This window comes from Pleurodeles waltl, chromosome 9 (genome assembly GCF_031143425.1).
Source record: "Pleurodeles waltl isolate 20211129_DDA chromosome 9, aPleWal1.hap1.20221129, whole genome shotgun sequence".
In the NCBI taxonomy this organism is placed as follows: domain Eukaryota; kingdom Metazoa; phylum Chordata; class Amphibia; order Caudata; family Salamandridae; genus Pleurodeles; species Pleurodeles waltl.
The window spans coordinates 791,736,967-791,761,272 of record NC_090448.1 but is presented as its reverse complement, the minus strand read 5'-3'; the positions used below and the strand labels follow the sequence as shown (position 1 = coordinate 791,761,272).

Genomic DNA, 24,306 nt, shown 5'->3' with positions numbered 1-24,306 from the left:
GGATGGAACTGCCATCTGGGAGGGATGGAGATCAGAGAAACAGGGCTCCACATCAACTTGCTGGAGATCTGTGCGATCCAGCTGTTACTTCTTTCTGTCAAGGGAAAGTTGGTGCAGGTGTTCATGGACAGCACTGGGGTGGGATTGTGGACCCTCACGAGGCTCTGCGCCTCTAGGTGTGGCTGGAAAAGCTGGGCGTATTCCTGTTGGTTCTACATCTGGGGGGCTCGCTGAACGCCATAGCAGACAATCCTAACCAAAAAGGCCAAGCAGATCACAAATGGCGTCCCTGTCCAGAGGTGGCACAAGGTCTCTTTCAGCAGTGGAGAGAGCCTTGGTTAGATCTGTTCACCTCTCCCGACAACACGCAATGTCAGCAGTTTTGCATGTTGGAGTCTCCATGGCACCAATTGCTCAGACGCTTTTCGACTGGAGTGGAGTTCAGGCCTCAGGTATGCTGTTCTGCCCGGACCACTTCTGCCCAAAGATCTCAAGAAGATCAAGAGCGACCAGGCCCAAGTAATCCTTGTGGCTCCAGACTAGGCATCGGCTAGTCTGGTATCCTGAGCTGCTGAGCATGTCCATCAATTCTCCAATCAGACTGCTCCTTCAGGAGGATCTTCTGTTGCAGCAGCAGGGGAGGGTTCTTCACCTAAACCTGTCCACTCTCCGCCCTCTTGCGTGGAGATTGGGTGGCAGCAGTTGACAGCTTTTGAGCTTCCTCCTAAAGTCTGGTTCATCAACCACCCCTTAGAAAGCACATTCAGGAGGGTGTATCTAATCTAAGGAGTCCTCCCCCGCAGGCCACAAAGAGGAAGACCTGTACTGCCAATTATTACTGTAGGAGACACCTTTGCTGACAGTAACTGACCAACAGCTTGTAAAAGGGGAAATACAATTTGATTCAGGGACCATCTTGAATGGGACGATTACGTGGCCCCAAAGTCAGCCTCATCTATGCCTCCTTCGGCGGATTCACCGCCAGCTGATATTGGTGCCTTCCATGATATCTTAGAGAGAGCGTGTTCAAACTTTTTGAAATTTATGCTTCCAGCAAAGCAGACGAAGTGCTTCCTATACGATTTCAAAGCAAAGGTCGAGTGCACAATAAGATCCATCCCTATTGTGGATTTTATGTGGCAGGAGGGATTCAAACCAATGAAGACACCAGCTTCTACAGCGGCGGTCATCCCGAAGCTTGACAAAAAGTACAATCCGGATAATTCTCCAACTTGCCTTGTTTGTCAGCCCAGACTGGACTCTGTCATAATGCAGGCAGCTCAATGGCGAGCAAAAACCCATCATTGCCGTGCATGGCCCCTCCTGATAAGGAGGGCGGCAGACTAGATAATATTGGCAAGAGATTCTCCACTATGGTGGTGACTTCTATTAAAGCCTCCACTGTTCTGTCCATCCTCTGGAGATATGATCATTAGATGTGGTCACACATATCAGCTATCTTGGAGTATCTCCCGGAGGACAAGAAGAGAGTCCCACTGAATCTTTGATTGAAGGTGAGAAGGCCTTTTCAGAGATATTCGATGTAGCCATAGACATTTCATCTACAGTGTTTCGGCAGATGGCAGGGGCCCAGTATTGCGCTGTCAAGGGTGGCTGATAGGGATGCTGTTTTGGTACAATCAGAGATCCTTGATATATTGTTTGAAAGGGAGAACCTGTTTGGAAAACATGGACGATCCTTTGCAGTTCGTAAAATCGTTCACTTTGGCACTTTGCAGCAGAGGTAGAGGCCAGTTTGCTTCCTTAGCACCATTGCAGTAGACCAGATATCAGCCCTATCCACAAGAGGGTTTTTGAGCCCTGTTTTTCGGCACAGCAATCCTACAGGCCAATGGCAGCAGCCGCCTACTCTAGGCAACCAGTGCGTCAACGTCCTTCAGTTAGAGGAATGTCACAATATAATTCCAGGCGGCAATGATCTGGTGCAGGCACCTGTCGTTTCAGTCTCACTTCAATTCAGCAATCCCCTTTCCAAATTCTTCAGTCACTGAAGACTCATCTCTTCCGACAGATGGGTGTGAGAGGTAATCCAACATGGTCACACCCTGGCATTTGTTCAAAAGCCTTCTACTCTCCTTCCGCAAAAATCTTTGCATCATCATCTTTCCATTCTAAAGGAGATTCAATTGCTTGTAGCCAAGAATACTTTAGAGGAAATACACTTAGTGCAACATAGGATTTTATCCCAATTTTTCTCTCACCAGAAAAAAGTCTGGAAAGTGGAGGCAGGTGACGGATCTGAGGTTCTTAAACAAGTTCATCAAGAAACCACCCATCAGGATGTTATCCTTACAGGAGATCCTGCAACTGGTGGAGACAGGAGACTACATGACCTCCCTGGATATACTGGATGCATATTTCCATATCCCTATACATTCGAAGCACAGAAAATTTCTAAGGTTCTGTGTGGCAGGGTGCCATTAACAGTTCAGAGTGCCCCCATTTGGGTTAAGGTCAGCTCCGGAGTCTTTACCAGGTGCATGGCACCAGTAGCGACTTTTCTCAGACGTTCAGGACATCAGGCGTTCCTATACCAAGATGACTGGTTCATAAAGGGCTACCTTCTTTCGCCATGCAAAACAGTTGACCCAGGCCTGCCTACGGCTTTTCAAATCTCTGGGACTCCAGATGAACAGAGGAAAATCCTCTTTCATTCTATCCACATCTGCATTATATCTTGGAGCAATCCTAGACACAAAAGTGTCAAAAGCATTTCCCACAGAGGAGAGGATTATCCAACTAAGATCAACGCAGAATCTCTATTTGCAAGAAAGTTTACTTCTGTCAGAAAGTACAAGTCCATGTTGGGGATGATGTCATCTTGCATCTCATTGATTCCAAACTGCCGTCTTTGCATGCGACCTCTACAGGAACAGCTTGATACTCAGTGGGTCCTTCGAGGACACGATTGCAATCACACCAGAGATGAAGTCTGTAATGTCCTGGTGAATGGTCACAGAGAATATCTAGCAGGGTCTCTCGTTCCTACCTGTGGTACCCCAGGTGATGAAGCCGACAGACGCCTCCCTTGAAGGAAGGGGAGCTTATTTACAGGACTTAGAGGTTCGTGGAAAATCGTCCATTCAGGAAACTTTGTCACACATAAACTTGAGCTTCTGGAGCTCAAGGTAGTTTGCCCAGGTCTTCAGATTTTTCTTCCCTGAATCTACAACTCGTCAGTTTTGTTGAGAACCAATTACACTACGACCATATTTTATCTCTTCAAACAGGAAGGGATACGGTCACAGGCATTATTGGCACAAGCGCAACAGATATGGGAATGGTTGCTATCCAACATAATTTCCTTGAAAATAGAACATGTCCCAGGAGTGCAGAATGATTGGGCGATACCCTTAGCAGAACATTCACAGTGCCACGAATGGAAGCTTAACCACGAGTACTTACAAATAATTTTAAGCATTGGGGTTCTCCAAACCTGGATCTTTTTGCACTTGTCGAAACAAGAAGTGCAACCTGTACGGCAGCATGTACCCTCAACCGGGATCCTGGGAAACGCATTCCACTTCACATGGACAGGGATGTTTGCTTATCTGTTTCCCCCTTTCTACTCATTCCCAAGATCATTCTCAAAATGAAGGGGGAACCTTGCTGTCTCAGACTCATAGCCCAAGTGTGGCCAAGGCAGTATTTGTTCAGATTTTCTTTGCCTATCAGAGCTCTTGCACAAACCGTTCCAACCAGCAGAATATCTCCTGTCAATGAACGAGGGGCAGGTTGTACATCCACAAATCTGTTCTCTAAACTTGTCAGATTAGCTCCTCACACAATGAGTTCGGAACTCTAGTTCTCTCTGAAGAGTGCACTTCCATTCTCCCAAATGCTTGTGCCGTTTCTACAAACAAACGGTACTCCGCAAAGTGGAAAAGGTTTGCTCATGGCGTACTTTTCAACCTTGTCATAACATCTCTCCTACAACAGAGCAGTTTCTCCCTTAACTGCTGCAAGTAGCAAAATCAGGAGTCACTCATACATCCATTAAAGTTGTCTAGCAGCCGTTTCTAGATTCAGGAGACATTCTAGGCAATTATCTCAATTGTCTAATAGACTGGTGAAAGAGTCCATGAAGGGTCTTATTCTGGCCTACCTGCTAATTCTGCCTCTTTCTGTGCTGTGGCAGCTAAATACAGTCTTATCCCAGCTTATGAGATCTCCTTTCCAACTGATTCACAAAGCTGACTTTAAATTTCTCTCTGAAAAGTTGCCTTTCTGTTGGCTATCACGTCCACAAGAAAGATAAGTGAGATCCAAGCTTTCACAATTCATTAGCCTTATTTGCAATCTTGTGAGGAGAGAGTCATCCTTTGGACGAACCCTAAATTCATCCCAAAGGTGCCAACCTCTTCACACCTAAATGAGCCCATTGTTTTATCAACTTCTGTAAACCATCATCACCTGGGAAGAGGGCCTTTTACTCTCTGGACATCTGACGTTGTTTAAATCTCTATGTGGAAAGAACAAAAACTTTCAGGAAGTCAGATCAGCTCTTGATTTCTTTAGCACCACCAAGAAAAAGACAAGCCTTGTCACATGCAAGCATTGCTCTCTGGGTGTCTGTGACTATAGCTTTCTGCCATGAGAAGGCCAGAAGACCATAAGCTGCTAAGGTGAAGGCACATTCTACCCGAAAGACCGTAACTTCTTCAGCCTTGTTGGCAGGTGTCACTGCCTGGTATCTGCAGGGTGACAATATAGGTTAATGCCCACACCTTCACGTACCACTACTGCCTGGAGGCATAGCGAAAAGCTGATGTTGCAGTTGGACAAGCTGCACTTAGACATCTGTTTACCTAAGGTACACAGCATTTGGATTTTGTTGACTCATTTACATTGTGATGTCAAATCTCTGTTTTCTTTCTCTCTTTCTCTCTCTCTTCTCTGTATTTCTCTGTTTCACCTTTTATTATGAGCCTCTCGGGTAACAGTTATCATAGCATGGTATAGTATTACCTGTTATGTTTTAGAAGCACTACTTTTATCAGTTTATCATAGTGGGATGGTTTTCCCTACCCTCCATTGTCCTTTTAGTACTGTTTGCTAGTCTAATTCAAGCATGTGAATCTATGAAAGATACAGTACTGGAGAAAAACAAGTTACCTGTACACTTTGCTTCTCCAGTATTGTTATCTTTCATAGATTCACAAGCAAAACAGCCCTCCTCCCTGTGAAGGCTCACCATTATTATACCTTTAATTTTCTCTTATTGTATACTTGTGCTCGAAATCTGAGGTATGGTGGCTCTGCAGGAAATGAGTGATTCCTCTAATCGGTTGAAGGTTGGATGTTTTAAAAACAAAGTGACTTGGCTACCAATGTCTATTGTTTACTATGGGATTTTTGGACTAATATGGGATTTGTGGCTAATACCTTAACACTAATTACATTACTGTGGGACTCCCACCATGACAACAGGGAATATTCAAGCCCGTGAAGCTATGAAAGATATCAATACTGGAGAACCACGGTGTACAGGTAACTAACTTGTTTTTTTGTGAGCCAGAGAGCATGCAAAGAAAACCTATGTAGAATGATGTATTCTGTTTGTTATGTATTTATTTATAGGTTTCCATTGGCATGTGACCATAAATAGTTATTTCAGTTGTTGATGTAGTAAAAATGAAACTTTTCTTATGTAGTTTAGGTTATTGTTTGGGCTTCCTTGCTACTTTTAGTAGTATCGTGCTTCATGGTAGCACTAAGCTGAAAAAACTTATAACTTAACATTTACTTACTCTACCTGCAGTACTCCACAGAATCATCTGCACCCTGTAATATGTAATACTGCTAAATTTAATTAAAATCCAGGTGACGATTTTTGCGGTATGTGAAATACAGACGTCTATGGAAAATGATTTGGATGTGAAGCCTGTTTTGGGACCACACACCATGAAACTTTAAGTCCTCTCAAAATGAAATTGGTGCAGCATGTATGCAAAGTTTCTAACACATTCGCCGGTTTCAAAGCTATAAAGGAACAAATATCTGAAAAAACACTATCTATGGTCACCCTAGCTATAAACACAGAGTGGCTACAGCCACAGATCTGGTCTAAATTCTACTATCCTTTCCCTACTTCGCCCACCACCAAAACCTCAAGAACAAAAGACTACTGTTTTTCCTTTTTTTTTGTTTTGGTGTGATATTTTAAATTTCGTGTCATGGATCTTTATAGTTATTATTATAACACACCCCATGTCCTATCAGAAGCCCTCAGCACTGTGGAGCACGACCTGATTTAAAGGGTAGATGAGCATTTCAAGAACAGTCCTAAGTCAGTCCCAATCATTCATTATAACCAAAGTCTAGGAATAATATTTGGGTGAGTGAAGTCCTTCGAGTGCAAGACACTCTGTATTTACTTCCAAGTTCCTCTCGTACCCTTTATGTTTGATGTCTACAGGCAGTCACTTGCTCAGGGTTTATCAATCAAGACTATCTCCAGTGCTAACAGTATTCCTATGATGGTCAGATTCCATCTTGGCCTGGGAACAGATTATGAAAACCAGGTCAACATCACAAGGTGAGTGAAGAATTAGGGGTAGAAGGATAAGTAGCCTGCACCCGTCCTTTCAGAACCAGAACCCACAATTAAGGTAATGGTTAATATACTCAAAGTACGTTCCTCCTTAACCTCAGTTTCATACCACCATTGAAGCACACAGGTGTTTCATAGAAACCCCCCTTTTGCAGACTTTCAAATGATGCAAGTTAAATGTGCTCTATTTGTGATGTTTTTTTAGTTAGAGATGTTCCATGTTTATTCAAAGGCTTGAAAAAAGTGGTTTCCTCCATAATACTTTTTGGCTGTGTACTTTCGATTAGAACACAAATAAAGGATTTTTGCCAAAAAGACAAGACTTTTTGGACATTGTGTCTGAGTGTAGAGTGATGAGACAAAAGGGATTTTTAATGGTCTACTAAAACCAATGTAAAGGAGGACATCCTTTGGAGAAAAACAGAAAACAAACAAGATATTTGGATATTAGATATTTCTTGATTTAAAATTGCAATGTCACCATTGTGCCAATGTGTAGAATGTTGTGTTTTGTTGGATTTGAAGTGAAATCCATCCATTTGGGTGACTCACAACCCTAGTATCTGCCACAGAATTGAAGACCAAAATATTGGAATGATTTTCTAGTTTTTGCCTCCGAATCTTACCAAAATAGCCCTAATAATCAAAGGCAAGATGGCCAACCCTGTGGTCTATAGGTTGCTGCATATCCTATGCCATGAAGTAGAAATGCCAGAAGTCCTGGTTATGATGTGGCTTGCCAGCTGCAGTGCCATGCACACTAGTATCCCACCATATACTCTGCAGGTGTTACTAAATCAGGTAGCGGGGAAGAGTATTAATTCAAGAAGGTGCAGTCAGGTGCCATTTGTCCTAGATTCCCAATGCCCTGGTTGCAAGGATGAACAGCACCATTGGTTTGAGCACAGGTGAGCCAGAGCTCAGTATTTCAGAGCTCAGGGTACGTTTAACTAAGAATCCATCCATCTGACCTAAATATCATGGTCCATATTGAACCTCAGAACCTACTCAGGGCAGTGTTGATGTTTTAGGGTGCAAGCTGGGCAGCCCTTTGTCCGATGGCCTGTATCCACACATTACATAGTTCTGGCCTCACAGTTTGCAGTTCAATATAGGGAACTACTACTGCTGAAGTGGGGCTAGCATGCACAGTCTAACAAAGTTGTAAGGGTTTGTATCCTGATACTAAGTGGTGCAGTCAAATATATACAGTTGTGCAGGTTATCCATCGGACTGAGAAACTCACCTTGTGGGAACATGGAAAATTGACGTTAAACTTTTAGGACAGAGGATGTGACCACTATGTGCTCAATATTCTGTTTAACGTAGAAAGAACATATAGGTTACTTTCTCGCACCAACGCAACAATTCTGTTTTCCTTTCCCTCTCCCTGGGCTCCTGCACAATAGCTTACACTGCCCTGTAACCTGAGAAATTTCTTTTTGTGTGTGAATGACTGTTAGTGTGCATTGAACGCAGACTTCATCACAGCTATAAATGAATGTAGAAGGATACTTTTAGCTCCTGCTTTTGAGGTGTGTAGTGCTCAGGGGGCACTGCTCAGCACCCGAGGACAGATTACAGTTGGAAAGGTAGCGTTAGATAGGGAAACCTATCTCTTTTGTAGTGGTACCTCTCCAGAGTAAAAACTTGCTCGGAATCACAACAGGGAGCTGATCCCAGATGGGGGATCCACTCACTAGTCTATCATTTTTTTTTTCTCTTTTGTGGGTGAACTTGCCCCATGGCACAGGGCAAAGCTCCCTCATAATCTAGGGCCATATCAGTGTTTCTGCAGCAGACTTTGTGCTTCGGCATTCTTGTTAACAGGCATTTCACCATCTGCACTGCAGCACCTATCTAAACAGCACTGCATTGTTAGTGGTGAAATGCCCGTTGGCAGTGTTGGAAGGGAAGCAGTCACCCAGGGGTAAACGCCAGCATCAAAAGTGAGTCAGTGTTAACCCTGCGTGAAATGTCTGCATATTTTTCTGCTCCACCTAGAGAGCATTTTAGAGAGGTTTCTCCATGTCTGTTCGACCCTCTCGGAAAGCACATTATACACCAAGGACATAATTATAAAAAAGGAATGATATGGGTAGGCCAATCAGTTCTGGCATCGTGCCTCGCCCAGGTCCCCTAAAATGCCAAAAAAAGTCAAGACCCAAGATAGTCTTTCTTCCCAACAAGTTTCTGAAAGCCCACCATAAAAAAAGCCAAAGTGTTAGGGTAGGTGAGCCGGCCCATCCTTGCTTCAGGCTACTGACCGCTTTTCTGTCAGTCCTGTCGTGAAGATTGATGGGTTTACCCCTAATTTCCACACCCCTTTGGGTGCAGTAAACCTACTTAGGCACAAGGGATTTGTGTTAAAAAACGAAAAACAAAACAGTGAAGTGGGGCCTCACCTGCCTGACATCTGGTCGCACTCACTCACCCACAGGCATCAGATAGTCTTTAAGCCCGGTGAGGAGGGTGGGTTGTTTGAGGGGCAGAAAGCCCTCTACATCCCTGTCATTCTGCCCTTCTTGGGTGGCATATGTCAAAACTAAGATCAAAACAAATCCCAGTCTCTGAAACTGCAGATTCCTCCCCTTATGAATATTCCCCCAGGTGTCAGACTGGATCCAGAAACTCCAAAGCAGTACTCCTGCTTGCCAGTAGGAGGCATTGCGTAGCTCTGCAATGACATTGTACCTCTCTGGAAGTGACAGGCAGGACTGCATATCAGCACAACCTAGGAACTCTGATGGCATTTCCTTTCTTTCTGTGCATTCAGATGGAGATCCATACCTCTATTTCTCTCGTCTATGGCGGGTATTTTTCACCAAATTATACTTTTTAACTAGTGTGCAAGGGAAATACATAATTCCTCAAAACGATAAGGTTTAAACCTTTTAGGGACTGTAATCAACAAATGTTTGTGACAGACATCCTGGAGGTATGCTTGTGGTCTCTATGGTTGGAGCACAACTCTTCAAGACCTGCTGGGACTGTTAATGACATTGCAGCAAAATGGAAGCACTTAGGTGTTAGGTGGGCATGCTGTTCATATTTGGTACGTTTATGTCTCCCTCTGGAGCGCCTTCAGGCCCCAGAGGATCTACAGGGGCCTTCAGTCGGTCCCACCAGTATGTTTGACCTCAGTGCAGTCTGGGCCTCTTTAATCCACTTCACATTTTGTACTGCTTCCATGCCGACTTTGGTTCTGGTGCCCCTCCGTGCGCCGGTTTCTTTCACATCGACACTGCCAGAAGGTGGGCTGTTACATATAGTTATTTCCAACTCTGAGCCAGCTTGATCTTGACCAGGGCTGTGCTCTGATACCTCTGGTGCGCAGCTGATACTCAATCTTTCTAACTATTAATACCTTGCCTTTGTCACACAGCAGAACTCAGTGTCTCCATCAGTTCTTTGGATCCAAATAAGACAATAACAACTTCAATGAGGGGGATGAATTTACCCCACAATACAATGAGGACAGTTGTTATGCCCTATGACAGGATGCCAGTGGTCTGGACACCTCCCCAGATACTGGGTTTGTCTCTCCCTTCTGATCCGGCCACTGAGAAGAGTGCAACATTTGCTATGGTCAGTAGGCGGGTTACATAGGTATTTGACTGTAAGCTCCCTACAATGGAGGTCCAAACTAATTTACTCACAGGGGTTCTTCAGCCTCGCCAAGCTCCAAACTATTTTCCCCATTCAGTGAGACCTTATTGGATACCCTCTAGGGCACTTGGGCAAAGCCATGCTGTGAGCCTTTAGTCGACAGGCAAGTTGCTTGTCGCCACAAACCGGCACTGGGCGATCCAGGCTTCTTAACAAAACACCTTATACCAGAGAGTCTGGTGGCCCAGGTGTCCACCAGCAGAGCCACTGCTAATGTCTTCCCCAAAACCCTCCTGACTCTGAACCTAAACACTCAAAAACGTTTGGCATGTGCATGTTTCTATTGGCTAGTCTTGCTTTGCGCTCAGTCATTGCCAACTGCCATCTGGGCAACTAGAGCCATACTTTATAGGATGCATTTGGTCACATTCTGCTGATAGTTCAAGGGGACCTAAGGGCATCTTTGGCCCAAACCATGCAGGGCGGCTGGTATTCTGCAAACTTTGTTAAAAGATCTGTCCTCAACACAACTTACTGCATGGGATGGGCAAAGGGCACAAATGTGTTGTGTAGGAAGTTGGCTCTGTATGTGCTATTTCAAAGTAAGGAATAGCATGCACAGAGTCCAAGGCAAAAAGAGATGATACTAATGCTCTATTTTCTGGTAGTGTGGTCGAGCAGTAGGCTTATCAAAGGAGTAGTGTTAAGCATTTGTTGTACATACACACAGGCAATAAATGAGGAACACACACTCAGAGACAAATCCAGCCAATAGGTTTTGTTATAGAAAAATATATTTTCTTAGTTTATTTTAAGAACCACAGGTTCAAATTTTACATGTAATATCTCATTTGAAAGGTATTGCAGGTAAGTACTTTAGGAACTTTGAATCATTTCATTAGCATGTATACTTTTCACATAAAACACAATAAGCTGTTTTAAAAGTGGACACAGTGCAATTTTCACAGTTCCTGGGGGAGGTAAAGTAAGGTTAGTTTTAACAGGTAAGTAAGTCACTTACAGGTTTCAGTTTTTGGTCCAAGGTAGCCCACCGTTGGGGGTTCAGAGCAACCCCAAAGTTACCACACCAGCAGCTCAGGGCCGGTCAGGTGCAGAGGTCAAAGAGGTGCCCAAAACGCATAGGCTTCAATGGAGAGAAGGGGGTGCCCCGATTCCAGTCTGCCAGCCGGTAAGTACCCGCGTCTTCGGAGGGCAGACCAGGGGGGTTTTGTAGGGCACCGGGGGGGGGGACACAGGTCAGCACAAAAAGTACACCCTCAGCAGCGCGGGGGCGGCCGGGTGCAGTGTGCAAACACGCGTCGGGTTTGTAATGGTTTTCAATGAGAGATCAAGGGATCTCTTCAGCGTTGCAGGCAGGCAAGGGGGGGGCTCCTCGGGGTAGCCACCACCTGGGCAAGGGAGAGGGCCTCCTGGGGGTCACTCCTGCACAGGAGTTCCGTTTCTTTAGGGGCTGGGGGCTGCGGGTGCAGAGTCTTTTCCAGCCGTCGGGAAATGGAGTTCAGGCAGTCGCGGTCAGGGGGAGCCTCGGGATTCCCTCTGCAGGCGTCGCTGTGGGGGCTCAGGGGGGACAACTTTGGTTACTCACAGTCGTAGAGTCGCCGGAGGGTCCTCCCTGAAGCGTTGTTTCTCCACCAGTCGAGTCGGGGTCGCCGGATGCAGTGTTGCAAGTCTCACGCTTCTTGCGGGGAGTTGCAGGGGTCTTTAAATCTGCTCCTTGAAACAAAGTTGCAGTTCTTGTGGAGCAGTGCCGCTTTCCTCAGGAGTTTCTTGTCTTTCTTGAAGCAGGGCAGTCCTCAGAGGATTCAGAGGTCGCTGGTCCCTTGGAAAGCGTCGCTGGAGCAGGTTTCTTTTGGAAGGCAGGAGACAGGCCGGTAGGACTGGGGCCAAAGCAGTTGGTGTCTTCTGTTCTTCCTCTGCAGGGGTTTTTCAGCTCAGCAGTCTTCTTCTTCAGGTAAGTTGCAGGAATCTAAATTCTTAGGTTCAGGGGAGCCCTTAAATACTAAATTTAAGGGCGTGTTTAGGTCTGGGGGGTTAGTAGCCAATGGCTACTAGCCCTGAGGGTGGGTACACCCTCTTTGTGCCTCCTCCCAAGGGGAGGGGGTCACATCCCTAATCCTATTGGGGGAATCCTCCATCTGCAAGATGGAGGATTTCTAAAAGTTAGTCACCTCAGCTCAGGACACCTTAGGGGCTGTCCTGACTGGCCAGTGACTCCTCCTTGTTGTTTTCTTTGTTTCCTCCGGCCTTGCCGCCAAAAGTGGGGGCCGTGGCCGGAGGGGGCGGGCAACTCCACTAGCTGGAGTGTCCTGCGGTGCTGTGACAAAGGGGTGAGCCTTTGAGGCTCACCGCCAGGTGTTACAGCTCCTGCCTGGGGGAGGTGTTAGCATCTCCACCCAGTGCAGGCTTTGTTACTGGCCTCAGAGTGAAAAAGGCACTCTCCCAATGGGGCCAGCAACATGTCTCTAGTGTGGCAGGCTGCTGGAACCAGTCAGCCTACACAGATAGTCGGTTAAGGTTTCAGGGGGCACCTCTAAGGTGCCCTCTGGGGTGTAGTTTACAATAAAATGTACACTGGCATCAGTGTGCATTTATTGTGCTGAGAAGTTTGATACCAAACTTCCCAGTTTTCAGTGTAGCCATTATGGTGCTGTGGAGTTCGTGTAAAACAGACTCCCAGACCATATACTCTTATGGCTACCCTGCACTTACAATGTCTAAGGTATTGCTTAGACACTGTAGGGGCACAGTGCTCATGCACTGGTGCCCTCACCTATGGTATAGTGCACCCTACCTTAGGGCTGTAAGGCCTACTAGAGGGGTGACTTATCTATATCTGCATAGGCAGTGAGAGGCTGGCATGGCACCCTGAGGGGAGTACCATGTCGACTTACTCGTTTTGTTCTCACCAGCACACACAAGCTGGCAAGCAGTGTGTCTGTGCTGAGTGAGGGGTCTCCAGGGTGGCATAAGACATGCTGCAGCCCTTAGAGACCTTCCTTGGCATCAGGGCCCTTGGTACCAGGGGTACCACTTACAAGGGACTTATCTGGATGCCAGGGTGTGCCAATTGGGGAATCAAAAGTACAGGTTAGGGAAAGAACACTGGTGCTGGGGCCTGGTTAGCAGGCCTCAGCACACTTTCAATTCAAAACATAGCATCAGCAAAGGCAAAAAGTCAGGGGGTAACCATGCCAAGGAGGCATTTCCTTACATGTTGCTTCTGCACTTTGAAGTCTATATGTTTCTCCTGGTATTGCCAGACATCTTTAATGGACATGCCATTTGATGGATCTTGTGTTTTTGGTGTGAAAGCTAACTCAGCCCTAGAACACTTTTTAAGTAAAGTTATGCCATAGCATGTTCCTTGGGGCAGTCAACCCCTTCATTCCCGACCAGGCAATTTCCTCAGCAGTTTTGACCATTTTGAGAATACGCCATGGGGTTCCCAAACCATCCTGCTGCTGCCAGCAGAATCATTTTCTCAGCCATTTCATGACCTAGGGCGCAGCACCTAGAGACAGCTTGCAGGATGTTAGGGACAATGTGCAACTCACTTTCCCGCCCTATGACAGTCACAACTGCAAAACCACTTTCATGTGTCCTTTTTGGCACACACCACCCTATAGGAGGCCGGATCCGACATTTTTATAAAGTGTGACAACACATCAATTAGTACACAGAGGTTCTCCAGCTTGTCAGGAGGGGCTGTCCCCTCCCATTTCTTTCAGTGCCTTCACACCTTCTACCCTTTTCAGTGTGGAACACTTGAGTTTTTTCAGCAGGAAGATCCGCCTGTTCTGGCAACAGGAGTAGGAAATGGGTGTCACTCCCGTCTTCCTTGTGCTGAAGGATAGAGGCCTTTGTCCTCTTAAGTTTTCGCCCTCGCAGCACCTTCTTGAGAAAGGACAAATTCAAAATGCTCACACTGTTTTTCTGCATTGTGTCCCGGAAATTAGATAGTGATGCTGGGCTTGCAGGATGCATATATCCATATTCCAATTCTGCACACCTTTCAGCCCCTTCAGCATGGCTGATGGTGGAACACTTGTCTTTTTTGTAGCAGGAAGGCCAGGTCAAAGGAGCCACGAGCAGGGCTTTCGCCTTGAAATTAGTAATTGGATGTCACTTCCACCTTCTTTGTGCTGAAGGATGGAGGTGTTATTTTAGATCTTCCCCCTCTCAACATCTCCCTGAAGAAGGACAAATTCAAGATGCTCACACTGGCCCAGGTCTTAGATGTCCTGTAGACTGGATGGTGACGCTGGATCTGCAGGATGTGTATTTCCATATTTCAGTCCTGCAGGCTCACAGACGTTACCTGCACTTCACAGTGGGCCAAGAGCATTTTCATTTTAAAGTTGTCTGCCTTGACCTGTCAAGACTGTCCCTCAGGGGCTCATAAGTGATGGCAGTGGTCACAGCACATCTTCAGAGGTTGGTTGTACAAGTCTTCCCGTACCTTGACAACCCTGATGAAGGCAGGCTCACCCAAGGCAGTCTTAGAACACCTCCAGACAATGGTAAAACTCCAAACATCATTGGGGTTCAGTATCAAAGTGCCAAAGTCACACCGACTCCTTGGGTCTTGATTATCTGAGCTATTTTATACCTTCTGTGTTAATAAAATTAACACAATAACACAAACCCCCCTCGCCCCACCCATCACTGTTGAGGTGGAGATTAGTGAACTCTGGTGTCTGGAAGAAACCTTCCTCCACATCATTTTGCTAGAGTTGCAGGCGATCCACTTGCCATTGAAGGCCTTCCTACCATCCATTGTGAAGAGGCTAGTACAGATTTTCATTGACAACACTATGGCCATGTGGTATGGCAGCAAGCAGGGCAGAGTGGGGCCTTAAGTCCTGTGCCAGGAGGATCTGCACCTCTGGAAGTTGCTGAATCTGCAAGGCATTTTTCTGGTTGTTAAACATCTGGCAAGGTCTTGAAACTACGGGTCAGATGAACTCGGTTGCAGATTCCTAGCGATCACGAAAGACTGTTACATCCAGATGTGGTGCAAGGTGTCCTCCTGTATTGGGAAGAACCCTTGCTCTATCTTTTCGCCTTGGCCAAGAATGCACAATGTCCGCATTTTTGCATGCTAGAGTTCACAAGAAGTTTCTCTCTGAGACGCATCCCAGCTCAAGTGGAACTTCTGTATGTCCTTTCTCCCCCACCATTCTTGGCTCAAGTTCTGATGAAGATCAAGCTGGGCCAAAGTCATTGTGGTGATCCAGAACTTTTAGGCATGAGCATCTATCTTCCGCTCAAGCTGCCACTTTGGGAGGGACACTGCAGGGTCTTCCACCAGGGCCGCTGGACTCTACATCTCCATGAGTGGAGATTGAGTGGTGGTAGTTAGTCTTCTTCGATCTTCTTCCCAAAGTTTGAAACCTATTATTTTAAATCAATTGTTTTGTTTAGTTTTCTTAACAGTTTACAGTATTTGTTTCTGTTGTAGCCCTTTGTGATGGCACTGTTGGACATGAATTTGGTTCTCACTTTTATAATGTGTACCCCATTTGACCCACTACCCCGTTGCCCTCTGTGTCTCTTGACCCCGAAAGAGTTTTTCTTATGGTGATCATGACAACTTGTTGCGTGAGTAAGCTCCAGTCCCTTTCAGACCAGCACTCCAACCCAACACATTTCCAGATAAACTGGTGTTACAACTTTAAACAGCAGTTCTACAAAAGGTACTAACACCTTTCCATATTGGGTAGGCTATCACTCTTTTGATTTTCCTTGCCCTCAGTTTTTACATTGATTGTACCAAAGACCATTGGGTGGACAGTTGTCTCTTTGTGGGCTTCTCTGGATCAAAGAAGGGCAAAGCAGTGCAGAAAAGAACCATCGTCAAGTGGCTAGTCCTCTGCATAAAGATCTCTAAGCTAAAAAGCAACCACTGACAACTAAAAACCCAGGTCTTTCCAGTGTAACATGGTTCATCTGGATTCCAGCACATTTCGTTATCAGAATGTTCAAAACTATGCCTAAACATCCTGTTATCTCTCATTTTCCAATGGAGATGGCTGCTGAATTCAAGCATAGAATCAGCCAGTATTCAAGGACCACTATCAATCCTGGGAATTTGTGAAATACAGTGGGAATTTGATGGTGGTGTTGCTTCTCTAGATTCATGAATACACTGTAAATGTCAGTGTATGCAAAAATTCAAATTTTCTCCCTTTATTGGGCAGAAATATCGAATATTTAGCCAGTTGCAAAAACATCTACCATTCTGCAGTCCCATATTTGCATGAGAAAAACAGTATCCCCTAGTTTGGATGAGCCATATGCATGTGAAAGGGATGAACCAAAACTAGAACCATATTAACATCTCATTGACTCACACAGTACCAACATTTGACCAGTTCCTGTCGAGTGTGGGAGGCATACCCACAAATGTGGAGCATCACTTTTATAGGGAGAATTGTGGAAATGTAGCCAGCTGCAAGTTTTGTAATTTTCTGTCACATAAATATGAGGAAACTGAGTTTTGTTTTTTCACTCATGCATTTGCAGAGTATTGGAAAAACTTGATGAATCCATGCAAGCATCACAACCCCAGATTCCCATGGGTTGCTAGTCTTCAAAAAATTGTAGGGCAGGTATATTGTCCTGGGTGCTGGTAGCATCTGGACCAAATACTGCTGATGTCCCACACGAAGAGTGAGAAGTAATTGGGTGCTTTTTGGCAGTGTTATAATATGTGCAAGATATTGCAGGTAAGAAAAAGTTGTGGGATCAATGCAAACCTCGCCCTCTAAACTTAACTTGATGTCTAGGTTTCACAGAAGTCAATGCCTGGTTGGTGCGCATAGTGTCAGCCAACTCTTTCACCAAATCTTATCAATGTAAGGTCATAGCAAAATTCTTGAGTTTCCATTATGTGTTTTAGGGCTTTTTCTTGTCCATGGCAACAGACCCACCCACACAAGTGGGGGTATATTTTCATCCAAAGAAGTGTTGGAATGCTGAATGTCAGGACAGGACTGTTAACTGAACATTCCAAAGGTTTCCCCATTCCATTCACCAGGTTTTTTCCAGGCTTTGTGCTCTGTTCTTGGGCTTTTGTGGATCCACGGACCGGCTGCAGATAGTCCATTGAATATAGGTTTTATCGAGACTCCCTTCTCCCTAGACTATTGATTGGTAGGTGAAACCAAATGCAGGTCTGGGAGGGATGGGAATAACTCTGGCCCTGTTACTGTGAAGGCGTGGCACTAGATATAGAAGTAGATTCTGTCAATCACTGGGTGTGCAGTTAAGTCTGTATTTCCAAGTATGGCCATCAAGATCTCTAGGCTTAGTCTAAACCAGAGTTTCTATATTTGTGGACAGTCCCATAATGTATGGATCAGTGTACCTACTTGTTTAAACCCCCTAAGGCGCCTATCATTTTCATCCCTTGCCAATTTAAACAATCTGTTTCTGGTGCTTTATGCATAGTGCGGTATTTGGAATTGCACTAACTGAAACCCTGCTCTGATGGCAGCTTCCCTTGGTATTTGCAGTCTTCCTCCTTTAGTATAACGAGATCTTTCTCCATTCCCAGCAGTTTTTTAGGGCGTCTGGATGTTTAATTCTCAACATTGATAGCCACCCCACCCCACGATTTTAACCTACTCCCAGAAGACACATATTAATTATACAAAGTTTTTTTAAAAATATATATTTAGTGATTGCAAAGAGACGATGTGATAAACATCAGGAAATAAAGGCCACGGAACATCTTTGTGAGTGTTGCCATTCAGTGGAATTAGTTTTATTTTTGCAGTAGAGTTTTCATAGTTGCTTGTTTACAGGAATTGCATACTGTAGGGGTCAGCTTCAAAATTGCATACAACTGCCTACCCCTTTGCCTTCTTCTCTAATGTTATCCTGTTCATCTTTTCGTACTTGTCTCTGACTTTCTCATCTACATGGACCAGTCAGTTCAATTAAAGAGTCTTTAAGAATACAAACATCTCTACTTAACTAACTTCAGACGTCTGTCAGAGTTTATAGAAAGAAATATACCTTTCCCCTTGCTCTTCACTTCTGCCTTCTCACCTCCTTTCTATGAACTATTCACAAGCACACAAACAGACGCATCTTCAAACTTTACAATTTGCACATGATCACACTACCCATCCCTTAGCTTCAAACAACATAACATGTGATCCAACAACCAATTTTCCTTTAATTGTAATTTACCCTCTCACCGCTTCCTCACTTTCTACTCCCTCACTTTCCATTCCCTTACTCTACCTTATCACCCCTTCCCCTTGTCTTTCTCCCCATTTCATCTTCTGCCTTTCAACCCAGAGCTGTTTTCTCTCCCTGCTTCCCCAACCTCCATAACATTCTCTCCACTTCGTATTTCTCCTCCTCCTTCATTCCCTTTTTCCCTACAGCACCTTTTGACCCACGTCCACCTTTTCTCTCTCATCCCTTTGTCTGCCATCTAACCTGCTCCATTGACCCTGACCTACCAATCAGTTTTCTCCTGATTTCAACAGCCTCATATCTTTTCTAGCCTCTTTTTCCCTTCCCAAACGAAAAAGCAAGACCTGGCCTACGCCATTTGACATACTCCCACCTCTTCCCACTAATTGTCTTTACACTCTTGACACACAGACTTTCCTCTCCCCTGTTCCTCTTTGCCTTCACCACTTATCACCCCTCTTCCCTCCCTAATCCATTAGCCCATTTTCTCTTTACATGTAGCTTTGCTACCACATCGACAATCCTCCATGCTTTTACGCTAAACCATGCACTGTCAAACTACCCTGATCCACACTTGCTGCACACAATCACAAAACTACCACCATACTTCCTAAAACAATACATCCTACAATATTCCACTTGATACAAACCTGCTTCATACACACATGAGGCCTACCCACCACACAATACATATCCATCACCACACACCTGTAAATCCAGAAGCACAGGCTTTACTGATCCACATACTATATATCAATCCAGGCCATCCTGTAGCAAACTTCATCTTTAAACATCAAAAAGTAGCTCCACTGATGCTTTCCACACTGCATAGACCATCAGCTTCAGCACCACAATAACTCCTACTTCAGTGCAGTATACAAAATTTACCCGTGTGCTAGATACCCAATTTCTCACCCACTGCACACCCCCCAGCCATGCCCACAAACCCAAGTTCCTAGAGGCTTGAAATTAAATTCCATATTCACTACTAACTACCAGAACAATCCCTCTAGCCCCATATTTCCTCACTACACAGCTAGTCGTAGAACCTTATTATACCCAATAAAACACCATACATTTCTCTTCACCCCACCAACCACTCTACAGTATCCTCTGGTTCTCCAGTTAACCAATATAAAATACCATTAATACCATTAAAAAACAATCCATCTTTTAGCAGAACTCCCTTGTTGCTCACAAGACATCCTCCTATTCACCAACACACAAGGCCACTAAGAGCCTCCATTCACCACTCAGGCAAATGATGCAGCCTTCTTTTTAACCTGTAGTCTATACAGCTTCAGCCGTTGGTAAGTATTAAAAAGCCATAAGAAATAATACTATAAAGCGCTTCATTTAATAAATGATCAACAAATCAAGTGATTTACTTAAGTACGCTCCATTCATTACCACAATGTAATTTGGAACATGACTTTGAATTCTTTAACTCCTCTTCTGCACAAGCAATAACGACTCCTGGAAAAACCACCAGCTGTTCATCAGGCTGTGCGACCACCCTTTGAATTACACCCCCAAATTTAAGAACCCATTACCCAAAAGATGTGTAGGTTTTGAAAGCCAGATACCTGAAAGAGATACAGGGTTCTCTTCAAAGGGAATTAAGAACCATGGTACATCATAACCCGGTAAACTCAGTTACACTAGGGCTACTCCAGACACTGATAACTTAAAGGAATAGTCTAAAACTGTCCATTGACCTCACATAAGACACACAGATACGCATGACTGGATGCTAAAGCTCTGAGATATGTACTTCCTAAGCTAAATCATCCAAAAGAGCTACCACAGTAAAACTACATTTCCATCTACAAAACGCCCACCAGCCACACGAGATGCTCCTAGAATTAACTTATAAGAGACAAATATTCAATGAAACTTGCTGGGTGGAGGGCCGAAAGAGCTAAACCACTCAGTGAACTTCAGTGTAGAAGTGACCCACAACAGACTACTGGGGAGGATTAGGTTGGAAAGGTGCGAAATGGAGCCAACCTTATGGAAAATCTCCTTAAAAATACTGCTTGCACTCCAAGTACTCACCTACAACGAATATGGTTCAGCAGTAACCCTCCTCTACCCACATACAATAGGAAAACTTCAGCTGGATTATTCATAGCGATTGTCAACAATCAATGATTCTTGGATAATTTCTTAGGGGAATGTTTGCATGCATCGGGGAGACCTAAAAAAGAGACATCCTCCTCAAGTTCAGTTAAGAATGCAATTCACACACATTTAAATGGTGCTCTTGGAGCCAGACTTAGTGATACCAGTGGTGTTCCACATTACAAAAAAGTGGTGCATTGATCAGTGCTTGTGAGGAGTGAACACTGAGTGAATCCAATTACCAGGAACGAAAGTAGTAAACAGCAAAATGCCCAGCAAGTATTCAGCTAGAGTTCAGAGAACCTGAGACATTTCAAACGGCGTTGCCACGACAAAATATATTACATCCAGCTATTATGTAGAAGGTAGTGTTGACATTTTGACTTACGAGGAAAGAATTTGTAATGAGCTGGGTCTTCATCAGGACGAAAACTAGTGGAGATAGCCTCCAATGGTGCTGAAGGGGACCAACACTGTGAAACAAATCACACAGCAAGGCACCATAGGCTGTCCTGACACCGAAAAGAAATATCAATGTAATTGGCTCTTGTATTGCAAAAGATAATCAATGAATCACATTTTAAAGAGTCTTTTTGGAAGCCTCAATGGTTCTTGTGCTAGCTCACTGTCCTCTAAAGAGCTGCATAAAATTGCCCCTTTATAGGACCAAAATACCAAATAATTGGTGAACACGTTTCTGTACAGGTACCAAGTGGCATAACTGCAGCCCATTATTAAACATAATTCATGCACAAGAAATAACTTCACAGTCCTATATATGCACTCAAATACTCCCTCCAAAAGTGCTTTCCTACACTGCCAATCATACCTTTTGGTTTGTTGATAGAGGTTAACAGGAACTTTTTGTGATGTTCAGATTCCGGTCAGTCAAGTCTGACACACTGATAGCACATCTAGAAGGCGCAAAATATTAATTAAATGTAATCTGGTGAATTACTGACTTAACTCACGTTATGCTTGAGTGCAGTAGTTTTTTTTTTATTTTTATACCCGTGGCATGGATGACAGGGATTCATCCCTCTATTATGATCTTTTGTATTACTGACTGGCTACTACAGTAGCAGAAAACAGAAAGAGAAAGAATGATGTGTGTTGCTATATGCTTCTTTCCACTCTGATACTTTTGCACCTTGACCTTTGCCCTTTCACCGCTTACCCCTCCCAATTTCCTCTCTTCTCCTTCTCATCATCTTAGTTTGTCTGTTGTATGTCATTATTTTGCACTCCCTATTGTACCCCTCCCCGTTTTGCTGTGCTTCATCTCTATTTCACTCCTTCCACAGTTCTTTCTGTTACTCTTGCTTTCCCCCCTCTACACTAGCTTCTCTGAAACATTTGCTAGTGCTCCACTAGTTTGTCCCCATCAGGGTTACGCACTCTTCCTATTATCTTATCTTCTACTTCTCGTATTACTTTCTTTCTTTGCAACATAGTGCCTTCCTGTATTTCACAAGTCTCCAGTATCCTTCTTTTTACTGTTCTTTTTCTGTTGTGATTGTCCCCTGTTGAATACCCTTACCTCATGCTTATTTCCTCTATTTTTTCTTGAAGAATCTTCCATCACTCTAACCTTAGTTGCCTTTGCTGAGCTGTCTGTGTCTCCACAGTTACAACTATTGCAAGGAGGATGAGGAGATCTACAAGGAGTTCTTTGACATTGCCAATGACATGATTCCCAACCTGCTGAAGGAAATAAGCAGCCAAGCGGATTCAGCTGATGGCGACAAAAAGGGGGTGAGGCAGTTTGGCAAATAATAATTTGGGGACTGGAGTATTCTTGTGGCGAGCCAAAGTGAAGAAAACAAATAATCTTGTTATTTATGTGAACTATAACTTTACCAGACTGACAGTTCCTGTTTCTAGGTAAAGTAGTTACATTTTTATGTCTCTATTCAATGCCAGGCTATAGCTTGCAGCAGTCTGTATATGTCTGTCTTATCTCCCTCTTCACTTTTGGGTTCATCTGGAAGAATAAGAAGACTTCAGGAATTCTCACAATGAATTTCTCATTGAATTCCTGAAGCTTCTGTCTCTTCTGAATCGTGGCCCGACTCGAGTCTGGGAGAACCTGTATTCAAGCTTCCCTTTCAGTGAAGATATCCTTGCTTTCCCCCTTTAAGTATTATCATTTTCTAACTAGGACTCACCCAAACCACTAGGCCAGTGACAGCGCTCTGCTCAGTGGGCTCCCCCAATTGGAAGCCTGATGACTCTTTTCTCTGGGGTCTTTCATCACTACAGATTGTCACTTTCAGCAAACAGCTCTGCCTTATAGTTAGTGGTGGGCGTGGGCCCAGGATCCTCAAACAAGCGGCTTTCCCTTCATTTTTCAAGAATACAGCTCTCCAGCATTGGATCTTTCATAGATTCACATGGTAAAATAATTCCCCATCATCTTACTGGGAAACCCAGGGTGTAATTTCCAACAGCAGAACATACTCAACCTATAACACAATAAAACATCAGGCATCTTTTGAAACCCATCATCATCTATTTATGATCCAAACTCCAGCCATTCAAAGTGCTCTGCCTCCAGCTGATCTCCTACTGAACATTTCAACTGTCAAATTTTCAAATCCACCAGTTTGTACTCTCCTGAAACTTGTAGCCGTGACTCAGTCACCACGTACGAACCTTCTCTCGATATTGTATCCTTCGGTGTTTTTTTCTTGTTAGAGTCGAGAACAGCAAGGCTCTCACCATGCATTGTTCAAAATACTTTCTTCGGCTTGCGTTCCCTTTTTGATAGATTTCTAGACCAGGATTCCTTACCTTAGAATATTTTGGGAAGTACCTCTGTGTGCTGGTAGGTGGCATCGATTGACTCAGGGCTGTCTGCACCGGGTGTGGTGTGCACATTGCCTCTATAGGCAATAAGCAACACCCCGGTGTGCAGACATCAGTTCTTTTCTTTTCATGCCATCAGTGCAGATCTGGAAGAGCCACCCCAGTCATTTTTGTTTGTTTTTTTGTTCTTTACTTTTTGTTAAACTCGTTTTGAGCTTTTACTTCAAGTGTGCAATAAGGATGTCTTCTAAAACATCTGTGGGTTTTAATCTATGTGGAGCCTGTCAGAGGCAGATGTCTGTGAGTCTGAGACAGAGGCCACACCTGGTTTAGTCCTGGTCCCTGGATATACCTCTGTTGAGAAGAAGAAAAATAAATTGTTGTCAAGATATTTTGATTTGTGTTTTTGTATCATTAGAGAAGTAATTTACCTTGGGTAGACATTGCTAATCCAGGCCTTTTTTTTTTTTTTTCTGGGCAACATTTTTCAAAATGTCAGAGGTTGCAGTGATGATGTAATATTTCAAGAACCATGAGACCTATATACTTCATTTTGGTGTGAAAACATAGGTTTTGGGGGTCAAGTAGTCTTCTAGAGACATAAAATAACTCCTCACAGCAACTTGTCTGCCATTTTCCAAATTGGCGGCTCTATAATGTGTTTTAGCCGTGATATTGGTAATTCATTTTAATATAGGTTTTGTTTCAGGTTTTCAGTTATTCAAATTCATGAACATGAGCGAAGCAGATGGTAGAGAATTTTTAGCTCATGACAGAGTGTTGCGAACTACAAATTCTGAAGACCCCTTCAACAAAGAAAAATGTGTCATATGCCAAACTAATCCAGAAGAAAAGCTCACATCAACTGTAATTGGACAGAAGAGAGTTAGGGATGCTACAGGAACATTGCAAGACGGGGTTCACAAAAGATTGAAACTGATGGGTGAAGAGGATCAAAT

General features: G+C 44.2%; 1 protein-coding gene across 2 annotated transcripts in view; it reads left to right on the top strand.

Moving 5' to 3' along the window:
* The window catches only part of MEN1 (menin 1), a 215,727-nt gene that overhangs the window by 131,378 nt on the left and 60,043 nt on the right, over nt 1–24,306 (top strand). For both annotated transcript variants that reach the window (XM_069208013.1, XM_069208014.1), the window contains exon 9: nt 22,168–22,294. In XM_069208013.1, the coding sequence (XP_069064114.1) occupies nt 22,168–22,294 (127 nt within the window). The remainder of the gene's footprint in view (nt 1–22,167; nt 22,295–24,306) is intronic.